This window comes from Tachypleus tridentatus, chromosome 6 (genome assembly GCF_004210375.1).
Source record: "Tachypleus tridentatus isolate NWPU-2018 chromosome 6, ASM421037v1, whole genome shotgun sequence".
NCBI lineage: Eukaryota > Metazoa > Arthropoda > Merostomata > Xiphosura > Limulidae > Tachypleus > Tachypleus tridentatus.
In genome coordinates, this window is record NC_134830.1 from 126639458 (window position 1) to 126656915 (window position 17458).

At 29.9% G+C, this 17458-nt stretch overlaps 1 protein-coding gene across 1 annotated transcript in view; it reads right to left on the bottom strand.

Annotated features, from left to right (window-relative positions):
• Positions 1-2529: 2529 nt before the first annotated feature.
• The window catches only part of LOC143251724 (signal recognition particle subunit SRP72-like), a 57981-nt gene continuing 43052 nt past the window's right edge, over positions 2530-17458 (bottom strand). The window contains exons 8-10 of the mRNA XM_076502965.1: positions 11403-11460; positions 5177-5441; positions 2530-2664 (exon numbers count right to left, since the gene is read on the bottom strand). Coding sequence (XP_076359080.1) covers positions 5313-5441; positions 11403-11460 — 187 coding nt within the window. The 3' untranslated portion in view covers positions 2530-2664; positions 5177-5312. The remainder of the gene's footprint in view (positions 2665-5176; positions 5442-11402; positions 11461-17458) is intronic.

Below are 17458 nucleotides of genomic sequence, written 5' to 3' on the forward strand. Positions count from 1 at the left end.
AGCAAGAGCAAGCATGAAGTTCTTAATTATTATTTCCATAGATTCTTCGGAAATAAATGAATAAAAACTTAAAAACAAGACTTTGAATAATAATGTACTTATTGATAATAGTTTCATTTAAATAGGAATTTAAAAATGATACTGGAGGTTATAGAGAGTTAATTGTAGAATTAACATACAATGAAAAGAAAAGTTTAAAAAATATGAAATAAAATAAAAAAGTTACTTTTTCTTTTGCACTAACTGCTGTATTGATCAGAAAGTTATAAACTACTTATCTTAACAGCTTCAACTGTTAACCTTCTCACATCTGTTGCTTTTAAATTTTGTGGATTTATTTCTGTACATTGTACCCACTGAAGTTGTAATATTTGCCTCAAAATCAGTAAATCACAGTTAAAATCCAATAGCTATTTCCTAGTGTTAACAAAAACATTAAGAGATTATGATGTGTCATGTTACACATAATGTTAAAGCATGGGAAATTTCAGATATTTTACTTCACTGAAGTTTTGTTAGGCTAAGTTCAGAAGTTTATAATTTTACATTTTAGATACTTTTCTTAAAAATAGACAACAACAATTAAAAATTACACATAAAACTTAAGAAGTTGTAATACCAATTATATAATCCTAGTCAAGATCATTTGCACTCAAGTAATAACTGCAGATGTTATTCAGTAAACACTGTTGAGTCTCACAAACTTAGGTGTACAAAAAAGAAGTCATTTTGCTTTCACACAAAAAAACATCCCAATACTACTATACTTTACTTTGTGTTCAAAGTTAGTTAAAAATAGGGGGTAAAAAATCACTAACATTCACAATAAAACATATGATCACTACAGATCAATCTATCAGTTAATGATAGAAAGTCTCAACAACAATTACTGAAACTTATGTACAAGGAAACCAGCTTTTTCTGTTGTTTATTAAAATAGTTGTTTATCATATATGTAAAGTTGATCAGTAAAACAACCTCAAAAGTCAAAGAGAAAGAGAGAAGGTGCTTCTTTGGTAGGATTTACAAATTTATTGATACTCAGTAAATAACAATGCACAATGTTCAAATTTTAAGATTCTTGCTTGTAATCATGAATATTCTGTTTTTAGAATTGGTTGTAAACTGTAGCAGTCTACTTTTGATGTTAAAAAAATCTCGAAAGGAAGAAACTAGAGCTCAGATGCGTCATGTGACACAGGGAAATGAAAACTAAGAATCTTTTTAAATATTAATTTTTTTAAACCAAAGAGGTTAAGAGTTAGAGATTATACAAACTTGAATTATAAACTATATTTTCATACCAATTTCACAGACATACTCTCATATTAAAGTTCAGTAAATTTTGAATGTAACACTTTAAAATAATGCAATATGCACAGAAAAAGTGTCTTGGACACAAAAGTTAATAATAATAATAATAATAATGAAATAGTTATCAGTTAAACATCAAAAAATAAAATAGCAATTATTCTCACTTCAGCATTTAATATTTCAAGTTGCTACTATTAACAATCATAAATGATGCATTTAACAATTAATTTAAATTTTATTTGTCCATCTCAAATTGTACATTTATGTTGGCTATGAAACCATCATCCCTTGAAATATAATGACTCACTTTGTGTTTTTCACATCTTTTCTTCTCTTTCAGTACTGATATTACAACATAATTTTGTCTGCATGTCAGTTTTAAATATAGCTAGATGCAGTTGTTAAAAACAACTGGACATAAAAGACTTCAGTTTATCTAAGTCATTGTAAGGTAAATAATGACATTATGAGGCTCCAAAGACATTTCATATAACTGTATTTTAGTTGAAAAACCCAAGTTCATCACATTCTTACTATCAAATTTAAGAATAAATAAATATTAAACTTTGGTACAATTAATGAAAACCCTGCATTTACTTACCAAATGACAATCAGAAATATTCTGACAAAAAAGTATTGGGCAAAGTTCCAATGACTTTTTATGTATATGCCTTCTGCAATCCACTTGTAAATAACTTTTCTTATTAATTAACACTAACTAAATAGAAAACAAATGGTACCTGATTTTCCTTACACCAATTAATAGCATCATGCAAAACTTTTGAAGCTGAGTCTTTGTCTTCCAGATTCAAGTACAGTGTCACCAAAGCTGAAACCTAAAATGAAAAAAAATAAAACTTAAATCTGTCTCAAAGCAATAATTCATTTTAAAATTAATTTACACCCTTTTGAAAAACTAAAATAAGTACAACAGAAGCTAGAAGAATAAGATAGTTTAGAAGAAATTTTATACAGAAAAATTCATTAAGACATTTCAGGTTCTTATATATATATATTAAATTGTTTAGAAAATTTGCTGAGTAAAATTTTATGAATTGAATGGCATATCAGTAATAACGTTCTTCATTATATTTAAATCAAGTACACAGTTTTTCATTTTCAAGGTGTATAGAAAATGACCTAAATCCTTCTAATATTCCAGACTTACATAAAACAATAAAAAAAATCAATTAGAAAAAACTGAAGATAACTTACTACTCCTGGGTTATGAGATACACTGAGTGATTTCAGGATGTCACAAGCTTCATTAACATGACCTTGGGTCAATAACAATTGAACAAGTACAAAAGATACATGTAGCGAATCAGCAGGATTACTTTCAGCAAACCCCTACAAAACAAATTCTTATTACATAAATTATCAAACTGATAAGCAATTTTTGGATAACGTACTCTTGAATGTTTCTTCATACACATGAACAAAATTGTTTTATTCAACGGTTCAAAAACTAGTCTTGTAAAAATATTTAAATATAAAAATGTCATCTTTTTCATGAGGCAATAACATTCAACAAATCCTTTTGATGTAAGAGGGAATGTGTGAAATGTGTACCATAAAATATGGCAAAAACAGATAAAAATATAAGAAATTATGAAATACATCATTAACTTAAAACCACTATAATAAATCTCTTCACAGGCTTATAGAAAAGACAGAGCTCATGCTCATTTTTGATAACTTAGACATAAGATTTCCAAACCATAAAAAATCACTTGAATTGGTTATTTGAAATATTATTTGCATAATCTCTAAAACCTTCTAAATACATTTCAAATGTTTGTTTTCAGTAAGACTTTATATTTTATGTTATTTTCTATAATCTAACTATGTGGGGTCTGTCACTTGACCAAACTTGTAACCATCATAAAAAATTTAAAACATAAATATAAAGTATATTTTTTTCATGCTAGAATGACTATATATTATAACATAAAAATACAAATGTTTAGTCTAAGTGGCTTAAGTCTCATAAAAATATATGTGATCATACATATATTTTCTTTTATTATATTGACCTCCCAGTCATGCCTAGCTAACTTCCTTTGACACAGTGCATGTGCACTCGTTACATAATCAATAAAATAAAACTAACCTTTAGTCTTTCTTCTCTTGACTGTGATTTAGTGGATTAGTATTTTGTAATATACAATCACATTTCAAATATTATACATTATATATGTATGGAGATTATTACTATTTAGAAACAAATTATTAAAATTATATTTCCTAAAATATAGAACAATAAATCTAGAAGTAAAGCAAACAATTATCTCTTCTCACTAAGACCTTTGAACTCAGTTGCTGCTGGGCATAGGTTGCTGAGCATTTTAAAATTTTGCAGGTGGAGGATATCAAACAAATATTTTGGGAGAGGGTTTATATACCCAGTTGAATAACACAAAAAACATAACTATACTGATGCAATAACTTCCTTTATAATTTATTAAGAATTGTAACTAAGATGTATTTAGATTTTAAAAATATGAAACTTCAAAGAGACTAAAGACAAGACCTACCTTCTTGAAATCATCATTTGAAAAAATGTGATAGCCTTTTCACAGATTAAGATGGCTAAGAAACCACACTGGAAATATTTTATGGTATCAGTTGTTATTCACATTTCATATATTGAAATAAATTTACATAAGGAACTGTTTCTAAAACTGGAAAGAGGTGAATGGAACTGCTGTGTTTGATTCAGTAAATAAGCCATATCTCAGCAAAATAAAAAGATAAAAGTTCTTATTTTATATTTTAGTAATTTGAGTTCCTAATTTGTACATAACTACAGATTTAGTACTTTTCCATGACAAACATCTAATTTTAAACGATGCTACATTCAACACACCATGTGACTCAAGTGAAGTAATTCAGTTGTGTGCTAATTTCACTTTTAATAACTACTGATATATTGAAAAGCTGAGAAAATCAGTTTATCACATTTCCTAAACTTACTGCAAAACAGTCTCATTCTGTACTGATGATCACGTGTGTGTGTATTTTCTTATAGCAAAACCACATCAGGCTATCTGCTGAGTCCACCAAGGGGAATTGAACCCCTAATTTTAGCATTGTAAATCCATAGACTTACCATTGTACCAATGGGGGACTGATGATCACACTGACATATTATCTAAGGTACCAAGAGTAACATTCAAGTTAACCTTCAAGATACTCAAATGTATCAACTTTTGATGATTGTGATGATCAAAATTTCACAAAAATCACTAGAACAAAGCATCTGTTGCCTGAGCACAACCTCTGAAATGCACACAATTATCTTTATAGTTTAAGAACTTTTATGATGGAGAAAGTAATTTCTCAAATGTAAGCAACATGAAATCCTGCTATAAAATGTAATATTAAACATTAGTTGTATTGAAGCACAAAATATTTATTAAACTTGGCAAATGTTGCTTCAAAAAAATGTCTACAAATAAATCCATATACAAAGTGGATTAAATAAAAGCCTCCAAGTAAATAGTTATATTTCATCTTTGGATAAACAAAGCTGAACTTATGCATATATGGCATTACTTCACTTAAGAAATGAAATACTACTTTCAGAAAAAATATAATGACAGAATCATTAAATTTTTTTTCAGAATACTAAAGGTATTACATACAAAAAACTTACAACACTAGAAGAACAATAATTTACAAATATATTTTTTAAACAAAATTCAGCAGATTTTCATGAAATTCCTTACTTACATTGGTCATTTGAGAATTAATAAAATATATTTAAAAAAAGAGTAAAACCAACCAAAAAGTAACCTACAATTAATCCAAAATATAAATATGTAAGAAAAGAAGTTAAATTTTTACAAAAAAGAATAACCTTTAGTAACTCCACAGCTTTCTGAACTTGTTTTTCCCTATTGTAAATTGCAGCTTGAAGTAGAATGACATCTGAAGAACTTTCAGGAAAACTCTTTGCTAACTTATCTAGCTGCTTACGACACAGATCTAACTGGTTAGTGTAATACAATAGCAAACAATGATTTAGAGCTATTGCCTTTCGCTGCATGTTTGTCATTTTTTGACTCCAGTCCATCTCCTGTTGCAATTTTAATTTTTTTCTTGGAATCAAACACATTCTGATCCTAAAAAAACAAATTATACATTAATAAATATTAACTGTTAATCAAAGAAAACTACCTACTTAAAATAAAATTAAACTGAGTGATAAGTAAAGTTAATGAAATATACTGTTCTTATTAATGAAAATGAATGTAGTTTCTTTCATCAGTTGGACAGCCTTACTGATAACATTTGCAATGGTAACAACAGCACATCACAATTAATGATCTTGCAATTCACTCTAATTAAAAATATATAACTGTTATTTTAAAAGTGAATATAAAAACACAAGAATAAAAACTTACTTAATAGCTAAACTTACTGATTTTTTATTAAAAGGTGTAATATTCAAAAGATCATATATTTTAAAATAGTTACAGTTAATACTTATTATTTTGGGCTCTGCTTAAAATCAGAAACTTAATCTCTTTTTTTAAATCATGCCATTTTGGCAAATTAAAGGTGATTCATAAGTCAATTGACAGGCAAGCAATTCTGAAATGGACCGGTATAAGAAAACTATTGCATAATACAAAGTATTGTGGGCCTACCCTGTAACAATATCATTGAAGTAATTTTGTGTTATATCCTCTGGAAATTTCATTAGTATGCATCAAACACCCAAATTGACAATTTTAGGCCAAAAATAACTCTTCAAGGACAACAGTTATAAGCAAAATAGCTTTGCATGAATCTATTCCACAGAAAATCAAACCATAGCAGAAATAATTACACAAAACTAGTTTTAAGGTCAGAAATTTTACACAAGAGATCATTGCACTATTAAAGATTAAAACAATTATAAGAAAAGCCCTCCCATATCAGACAACACACAAATATTGTACTGCAGATGCATCAAAAATAATCTAAATAAAGGCACAGATTCATTGCAAGAATACTTTATCATGATCCTACTAAATGAAAAGTCTCACCAGAATGCCTGGCTGTTGTTAGTTTATAAGCCAAACTTCAAATTGAATTTCATCCTTCACATGAGACAATAACAAATGTGAACGTCCAAATGCTTCAGATTTATCTGTGCAATTATGGAGTACGATCAAACCACAAACAGAAACCAATGGTAAGAATGAAGCTGTCACACTAGCAATTGTAACATTAAACAGCATTTTGATTATAGCTACTGATCATTTCTGTTTCTAACAATTTGATATTACTGTTAGGTTAAAATCTCACCTGCATTAATGCCTAAACTGTTCTTCTTGCAGTCTTAGAAATTTTGGGTTTGAAATATTTTACTTACTATTTACAGTTTTGTATTTCTTGTCTTTGGTGTATGATAAGAAAACGAACTGAAATTGACTTTAATGACCCAGTGACACTGTCAAGGGATAGACATACTGCATCCCATTCCTTTCCATTTTGTATACCTGGCTGTTCTCAGTTAGTCAGTTTAAGTCACATAAAAAGATAATTTTTATATCAGGTGAAAGTAAAAAGTAATAAGAAAAATAGGAGAATAAAGGAGTTTATGCACTAGCCATCTATCGATGTTTTGAGTAACAAAAACCACGACAGAAAGATAGGACTTAATGATACAAAACAGTTCCAATCTGAATTGTTGTTTAAATATCTTTCAACCTTGCTTATCTTCACAATACTAACATTGGATGTTTAAAACAAACCATTACTCCTAACTGTCATTACAGTGTTAAATAAACCTTAATTAATGTGACAGCATTATATAGTAACTCTACACACTTTATTTTGCATTTTAATGTTAAATACGAAGATTATGTAATGATATAATGTCTATGGACACGGCAGTCACTCCACCAAAGTTTGAAGGATAGAGTAACACTGCCATAACGATGTACAGGACACATAAACACTCTCAAGTTAAAATCAAGAACAGCAGCTTCACATCTGCTTTAGATATTTCAATAAAAAATTATAAGATTATATTCTTCTATTTGTTGAAAAGGCAAAGTATACAGTAAACAAATGGGGATGCTATAAAATAAACTTCCACTTGTAGATTAATATGCAGATATATTATTATTTCTTACAAATATATATATATATATATGTATGTACTTTTTGATAATTTTATTGGTGAAATGTTACTTAAAGCTACTAGATAGAAACTGATAAATTAAAGGATTAAAGCCAAATGGAATATAAAGCAGGGAATAATGTAATGGTACAAAATTCTATTTTTGCATTGATAGTTTCTCTTGACAATTGAGATTAAACTCTAACATAAAATTGAACCTTATTCTTAAATTAATAATCAAAACAAAAAATAGTTATCTGGTCAAAGTATTTCACATGAAAAAATACAGCCATGCAAGAATAAAGATATCAAAGGCCAAAGGTTGGTATAGAACACCATATAAATGAAAAAAAAAGAGCCCATCAAGACAGGAAGACAATGAATGTTAAGGCAGTGATAAGAGCTTAGCATCATAAAGAAATATGCAAATATCTTAAGTGATGTGGATATTCAAGGGGATTGTCATACAAACTCTCAACCAAAAACATGTAAATAGCCTCTCAGGATGCACAAGGTCCAATATTTCCAATGGAGAATCCCTCGCCAAGGCATAGGTTAGAGACCCAAAGTACCACTTCAATCAAATGAATGGAAAACAGATTTTGGGTATAAAATACTTATAACATTCTCAAAAGGTCAAAGATACTATGTGGAGGGTGTTCAGTACCTTGGTACACTTGCTTCAAGTTACTGACAAAAAGAACTAAAAACTTATTCCCAGCTACCAATTTATGCACTTTCTAAATGGAGATAATGGTCAAAGTGAAATTCTTATTAGAGGTATATATGCATGCAAATATTCAAATGAAACAAGTTTGACAACATTTGCAGTGTTCCATTCACATAATCCATTAGGGACTGTTTAAAGTTGCTGTTCAATGTTCCTCATATTCAATGACCAACACAAAACATGAAAGCCATTGATTTAAAAGGCTGTTTCCAGCTGTATGAGGAAATATGAGAGATAACATAAATCTTAATGGTAAAAATTTTGACACTCAAGATAGAGCTAATGTTCTCTAAATACCTATGTAAACAATTTGGATAGTGTTTGCCCTACAAAACCCAGAATTACCTTTTGACATTCCTTAATTATTTAAGTCTAATCAAGAGGTTGATGTTGAATTTACTATTGCAGAAATCACATCAGGTAGAAGAAAAGAGATTGTTTGGATGAAAGAACCAAATAAAATAAGCATTACACATCCTTTCAAAAACTAAACATTATATAAAAAGTTAGAAAAATAGCAATAATCTATCATCAGAAAGAATGCTAAGATCCTTCACAGGCTTAGACAAAGGGAGGACAAAAACCCAAAATCATAATCTGGAAATGCTTCTCCCAGCCACAGCTGATTAAAAGAACAAGACCATCATTGGTACAAAATCTCACAATAAATATCATTTAGTTTGGATCATGTATTGCTATTACTAGGGCAGTTTTAAGTTGCATTTATTATAATAAGTAAAAGGCCAGTTGTAATTATATAGACAACTAGTTCAAAAAAGAAAATGGGGTTCTTTCACCAATGTCTTGATGGTCAAAAAGGTAGTTGGAGGTGCTAGTACTGTGGGAAAGACATTCTCTCAAAGGATTTTTGAAATACCCTGTAAATTCTTGAACCTTAGACCACAATGTTAAAATAGGATGTAATGTATACTTCCCACTCACCTTTCAAATCCTATCCTAAGTACCTTTGAAACTGGTGTCAGAACAGATACTGGATATGACTTGAATCCAACATTCCTCACTTTGATCATTAAATTGCTGGGCATGTTTATGAGCCTTCTAAACAGTCAAGAGTTTAATTAAAGTGTAATATCTGTAAAAGATATCCAAAACTCAAGTTTGAACCTTCTATGTCCATTGAAAGTCAGTTGTTCTGCATGAACAAGAATACTGCAAAATATGTAAGATTGGTGAAAGTGGGTCAACTGGCCTTCTCCAAGATAAGGAAAAAAAGGAAGCAATGACAGTGGCCAATCTCATCGAAAGACAGGATGATGGACAACTACCAAGAACATTATAGAGACAGTGAAAGATAGACATATTAATGCTAATAAATGTCTAACTGAAAAAGTATAAATAAGTAACTTCTACTATACTGAATAAGGTGAAACTGTAATTTTAGGGAATATGCTTCACAAATTGAAGTTGCAACAATATTTTCACCAACTCAGCATAGGCTGTGTCCCTTGATGATTGTTAGAATCATGACAACTAAGAAGACTGTCAAGGCCTTATTAATCAAAGTTTTCTTCATGAAACAAGTAAGAGAATACAGTGTGTCTGCATGACCAATGGAAACATGGATGGCAATCAGCTTCTCAAGTAAAGTGAGTTGCACATTCATACAGGTCAACCAAAAGTGCTACTCCTCCATGAACCATCACGCAACCCGTCTTTTTCTGTGTAATGAAAACTGCTGAATGGTGGAATTATCAGCATTTCTCAAGACAGTCTCCTGTAAAGGGATATACCCAGAATAGTAAGAATCAATCAAAGTTTTTATATCACTTCCATTAAAATGTCTGTTTTTCTAGCATAAAGCTGCATAATAAATTGCTCATTTTTTACTACATGAAATTAAACCTCAAGATTTTAGCATTGTAAGTTTACAAACTTACTGCTAATCTAGTGGGGAAGGAATCAGAATTAAAACCTTGGTAGTCCCATTGTATCACAATATCCATCTTGTACCTTGTATTTATAAGAATTTTAACCATGTTAGTTTGTTTTTGTTTTTTATTGTTATTTTTATTATGTCTGCTATTTTCTACAGATTGCGTATTAGATCAAATTAGAGCAGGTCCCTGTAATTTGTCCAATATTCAACTCAGTCTGTGTAGGACTCAATAACAATCCTGCAAACCATGTTGAATAAACTAGTTCCAATTGCTCATTGGTAATTACAGTCAGGGGGTGTAAATGTTTGTTTATCTGTTTTGATGCATGGAAAGTAAAATAACCTTTAAATGATCATAAAAATATTGTCAGTAAAAGGTCACCATCTTTGATATGAGATGTTACTCACTTACAGTCTTAAATTTCTGTGCCTCTTTCTCTTCAGCCACACAATCGAAGGTCAGAAGGTGGAGCTGCCTGTTTTCTCAGCACAAAGGTACACAGTGGACTATATGTACTTTGTGTACCATGAGGTACTGAGCCCTGGTTTTAACTATGAAAGCTCAGTAACTTCGTACAGACCTAATGGGTGACAAGATTGGCAAAAACCTGAACACCTGACATGGTGTGATTCCAACCTGTTGTCAGGAGTGTAGTCTTCTTTGTCAGTTAGTGAGTAAAAATTAAATAACATGGCAAGATGTTTGAAAGTGTGCAAACTTGAAAGTGAAAAACAGGGAAGAAGATTAGATTTAGTTTGGTCTGAGTTTTGCACAAATGTACTGTACTTAGGGCTATCTGCACTGGTCATTCCTAATTTAGCAGTGATAAACTAGAGAAGTGGCAGCTAGTCAACACCATTAATAATTAACACTCAGGCTACTCTTTCCCCAACAAACAGTGAAACTGACCATCAAATTATAATACCTCCATGGCTGAAATAGTTAGCTTCATCAGTGACAAGGATTCAAAGCCATGGCCCACAGATTATGAGTAAAGTGTCCTAATCACAAGGCCACACCAGGCCAAGAATATCAGGAATAGGTGGACACATTCTGCAGCTTAGATATCCAGCATTTATAATTATAGATGGATATGATCACATTAATGTTAAAATGAGAACCTTACTAATACTATCAGTATTAAAAATAAAAGTCACTAAATTTCAGCATAAATATTATTATATTACTAATCTTATTTTAAGTCATACCATTATCTATATTCTAAAGTTTCACAAGCAACCCTTACTTAGTCTTGCAATACACTTACGTTCTACATGACACCTACTTTAATAGTGTACCATTGTCTACCTTATTTACTTTTACAATTATAATCTTTACAAACCTTATTCAGTGTCACAATGTTATTTGATGCCACAGCAGCAACAGATATATCAGTGGGCCTACAAAAAAACATTGAAAAAAAAATTAATCCAATGCTTTTTCTAACAGCTTTGTAATATTTGTCACCTCTTATGTTTAGGTAATACTTATTACAAGCATTACTTTTACAAATATATTAAGAAAAAATATGTTATATAAAATTAACAGTGCACATGCAACACAAAAAATTGTTATGGTTACATAATAAAGGGTCTCTAGCATCCACCAAAGCAAAGACACTCCTTAATGCCATTTTAAAGTAATGCTGCAACTCATTTGTCAGTGCACAGTCAGACAATGTCATATTGTTTTAACCTAAAATCATTGAACACTGGGAGACAACCAGTCAGAAACAACATATCACTATCTTTTTTTCCTAGTTATTTATGGCCTTAATTTATTTCTACTCTTTCAAATTATGTGTTATTAAAATTTGAACAAACTAATAATATTTATTACTATAGTCCACAATTTTTCTTTCAACAATTCTTAATATAAATAAGAGGGGATTGCACTTTTAATATTAAGCAATGGATATCAAATTTGCTAATCACTGCTCAACAGTACAGAAACAGGGTAAAAAATTGTAAACCCAGCCTAGCACCAACAACCAAGTAAATATAGGGTGCAGATAGCCTAGTTGCTTTGCACTATAAAACACCAAACTAACCAACCAACCAGGTAAACAAACAAAACTAAGAAAACTTGTCTATTTTCAAAATAATTCAATATTACTTGAAATACTTATAATAAATTAAGAACATTGAAACTAATATTTTAACTATTCATTGAAAACAAAAGCTATAATGACTTAACTAAGACAGACAGATAATTCTTATGTAATATATTTTTTAGATGGAGTCCACATTTTCTTTACTTGACAACAGGCACCTTCACTTACAGAAATGTTATCTTACTTGCATGTTTGCCTAAGAGATTTGCAAGCCACTAACCTTCATTCAACTCCTACTTGATTTCATATGATTTAACACAAACTGCACTTGTGCATGATCATATTATCCTGCAAGAAACGATCTCCACCAATAGAATTGTGACACAACCTCCATGCATAATAACTCCTCCAATACATTTGAACTTAACTTTATTCTTTGGTGTGACTTGGTTTGTTCTAAATTTTTTACAAAGCTACTCAAGGTCTATCAATGCTAACCATCCCTAATTTAGCAGCGTAAGACTAGATCACTAATTATAATTATAATCACTAAACTAATTATGTTTCAATAATTAGTTAACATGTATATATAAATATCTGATATATTCAATTTTTTTTCATCAATTCACAGATAGTCTCTTCTGGTTGTTGTGATGGTGATTTCTTGTAGTTGTCTAGTGATGGAGTGAAAGGTACAGGTATTGCTCTAGTTATATATGAGTGCCCTGAAGTTAAAATGATTTACTGTATTCTTTTACCACGTAAAACTGTGATCACTCCTAAGCTCAGACAAAACTTTTTTGTGGAAATTTCCTAGTTAATTTGTTGGACTGCCAAAAAGATATTTAACATTGCTAAAAAACAACAACAAGAAAGCCAGTCAATAATATATATTATAAATATCATTAGGTAGTGTTTTCAGAAAGCATTACATGAAATTGCTGGCATATTAACTTTAGCCCTCTACTTCTCCTATATTCATAATTGCAAGAACAGCTACTGTCTTTGAGATCAGCTCCTTCCATTTTCACTAATTAGGGCACATAGGAACATGGTATGAGAAATGCCAGTCTACATTATTTGTTAACAAACAAAAAAAAGCCACAGAGGCCCTTCTTAGTCCAGATTTGAGAGTGAAGGTTTTTCAAAGCTTCTACCTTGATTCAGTATTATCCATTTTCTTTATACAATTAAATTCCTGTAATAAATTCAAATCATGAAACAAAAATTGTAACTCAAAAAGAAACATTTTTAATGAACTTTTGCAGATTATAGTAATTAGTCTTTCCTGTTTCAGTTGGTCATCTGTTTAAACTTTTAGATATGCAAAATACATATATATTCTGTTATTTGAAATTGTATGTTAGGTAAGTTGAAAAATTCATTTGTCTATAACACAGAAAAATGAAGACAGAAGTGTAACATCACTCACATATCACCCCTCAGTGGAACATTGTTATGTCTGTGGGCTTACACTGATAAAAAAATTGATCTTGATAGTTGTGGTGGACATAATTCAGACAGTCCATTATTTAATTTTGCACTAAAAAACACATCTTTTTTTTAATTGCAATGGGTTGGTGAACATCTGTAAACTTCTATGGAAACTAGAACAAAGCATTCTCTTTTTTTATAAATATATTTATGTTATGAACTAATTTTAAATAAAACTAGTATAAATGCTGGTCTGTAAAGAGACATATTTAATAATACAATTCCATATTTCTGCTTCCTATTAGATGTTTCTACATTATGATGATAAACTGACTTTGCCAAAGCATTCTTTGTTTGTTTTTAGTATAATTCCCATTTCACCAAGTGTACACAATGAACTGACACCCAACTACCATTTCTCTTTGTGGAAATTGTCATGAAATCTGCATTTCTAACACATTACTGAAAAATGAGAATGTGGAGTCATCATTGGCCAAGATACTGGAAATATTTTATACCTAGGTATTTGCAACAAAATACTCATTGAAAACTCTTTTTCCATTACAAAAAATTAAATTCTGAAAATGAAAATGTGTGTTAAAATAAGAATTGCCTGGAATTTAAAAAACTAGAGATTCAACAAAAAATGACAGAACAAGTATTAAATGGCCCATGTTCTTGGTGACCATTGAAATGTAGTATGGCATACTGCCAATGAACTAATAAAGAAAATATGGCTGTAAAACTACCAGTCATTATTGGCAAAAATAATAGATGCTGTCAATTTTTTGGTAAAGAAAGTCAATACATTTCTTACTAATACATCTATTAACATGATAGAGACATTGCACGTATCTTTGTCAAGATGATGCAATGATATATATCAAACCATGTAGATTGTACAAGGCTGTTTTCCAATCTCATCTGGTTTTCCTAATTTAATTCTGTATAGTAAGTTATTTGTATTTTATTGTAATTTTGAGTCTGTAAACTATCTTATTTATAGAATTGTGTGAATAAAATAATCATTGTTTTTAAAACAATTGAGTTTTTTTTTTAATACTGAACACTACATAAGTGCCAAGGAGTTTTAAAATGAATCTAGCAACAAGATATATGGTAAAATGTTTTGCAAGACAAAGACCAAAGTTAAAAAAAATGCTTTCAGCAACTGGGATTTTTAATGAGGTGTAAATGAAACAAGATAATGTCAAAGTATATAAAACTGGATTTCAACATCAGAAACAAGAAAGAGGAATATCAACTTCAGAAGAATATAAAAGAAGATAATGAATATTTTGATTTGGCAAAAAGAAGTTTCACAGCTGAAAAACAAAGAAAGGAAAAAAAAAAAAGAGTATACTTATTGCATTTAGCTCTATCTAAATAAGTGAATGAAAACTAAATGAAGTGAGAAAGGAAGTCATGAACAACTACCCAAAAAACTACTGCTAAATGTTAAATTATGTTGGACAAAAGGTTTAAAACTTTATTAGTTAAGAAAAAAGAAGTGAATGGAGGACATTATAAACGAGATTTATTACTGGAGAAGTACGTGTTTTTTCTAAAATAACCGTAAAGTTATAAATAAATTTTATTTAATGCTAAATGATAAACAAATTGATGTTCTAAACAAATGTTTAAACTTTTCATTTGGTCCAATAAAAAATTTGAAAAATTTATCATAACTGAATTTGAAACTAACTTGAAAAAATTAAAATGAAAAAGCACATATTGTTAGAAGTGAGCATTGTGTTTCATAAATAATTTTCAACTTAAAACAATAAAAAAAGGACTGAAATTTTGCAAAGTTTGAAGGAACAACATGTCATTTGTAATACCAACAAAGTAGGACAAATTACAATTCTTAATAAAAATGATTATGATTCTAAAGTTGGTGATATTTTGAAAGAAGATTTGAATAAGAATATTAAAGTTAATCCTATAAATAAACTAAGTATCAATTAAAGAAAAAAAATTAATATTTTACAACTCTAAAACCTAAGAAAAAGAAAATTTAACTCCAAGCAACTTTATTTTACCTAGATTACATGCCTTACCCAAGGTTCATAAAACTGGTAAAATTTTCTGACCTATTGTATCCAATATTAACAGTTCAACTTATAATGTAGCAAAATCTATATTTAAAAACTTTTCATTTTTAAAGTAAAAAATGAATACACAATTAAAGAGTTAATTTGAATTTATGGAAAGAATTGAGCATATAATTGTATATCAAAAAAAATATTTTCATGTCATCTTATGCTGTATCAGTGTTCACTAAAGTACCTGTGAAAAAAACTATTGGATATTTCAAGAAAAAAACAGAAATAAAATAACTCAGCCTTACAGATAATGGAAATGATAACGCTAGTTGAAGTATATTTCGAATATTTTTTAACATATTAATTACAAAGAATGATAGTTTAGCAATGGGTTTTCCTTTATTTTCATTATTATGTGATTTATTTTTGGACAGTCTTGAAAATGAAGTGCTTGAAAAAGCGGATAAAAAAACCTGAGTATGGTTAAGATATGTCAGTAACACATTTTTTGATTTGGTAGCATGGTACAGATGAACTAATTAATTTTGCTCATTAACCTAATAACATTAATAATTCTATAAGATTTAATTATGAAATTGAGATAAATGGCTGCTTAACATCTTTGGATGTTTTATGGAGTAAAAATATGAATAAATTGGAAACTACCACTTAAACTTTGTCCATAATAATTTCCTCATATCAAACATCTTGTCACACTAAATGTGAAAAACAAAAATACTGTTTTTCACCCTAAAGTGAATAGGATCCTAAAATAATGTTGTAAACAAAATGATATTAACACTAATTCAGCACAGGAGGTTTTTTAATCCTGATATTCTTGATAGAAAGGTGAAAAATCTAAAAAGAAAGGGGGGATAAAAATATTAAGTTAATTGGTTGGTTGGCATTTTACAGTGCAAAGCAACTAGGCTATCTCTGCCAAATAACTGGTAAGAAAATAAGTAAAAGTAAAGCAAAATTATTAATATTCATAAAAAGGAATCATGTTAAAACAAAACAAAGCCTAATTTTTCAATTAAAAACTTAAATAGCATTAAAAAGGCCAACAGCCCTTAAAAAACTAAAATCATTTGTACGGTAGACAGTGTCACTATTGCCAATAACACTGTCCAGCATCAGGGGTAAACCTTGAGACAAATTATGTCTAAAATGGTGCCACTGTTGAAAGTCATAATGACAGCATGACAGTAAAATGTGGACTATTTTGATCTGAGTGTCACACAGACTATACACATCAGTGCATCAGTCCCATATAAAAGAAAATGATGAATTAAAAAACTGTGACCAATGCATTGTCTAGTTAGGAAAACTTCTTTTTTGATCCTTAAGTAAATAAGACAGTCAAAGTGCAATAGATGGTTTTATTTGGAAAAGCTTGTTATAACGTTGGTCACTACAAGTCAACTGCCAACTGGCATGGAGTCAAGCCTTTAATACAGGACTATAGTCCATGTGTGGAACAAGCACAGCAGTGATTGTACCAGAGCAGATAGATTTAGCTGCGGTGTCAGTGAACTCGTTCCTACGAATACTAACGTGGTCTGGTATATAAAAAAATTGGATAGAAGTAAATGTTAGGCCAGTTGATTTTGAATATTGGTGAGAACAGGGTGTGAACTAACATGAAGTGATTCCAGTGCCAATAGAGAACGAAGCAAGTCTGAAAAATAGTGCAATTTGAGTACAACTTAGCTTCCATGTGATCCAGGGAGAGAAATGGTGTACAGTTTAGCAGTGAACACAGAAGCTGTAGAGCGGATTCTGTGTACTACCACAACAAACTATGGCAGAGCCCAGAGTCACCTGATTTTGAACCATCCATAGAAATGGGAATGGAAGGATTGT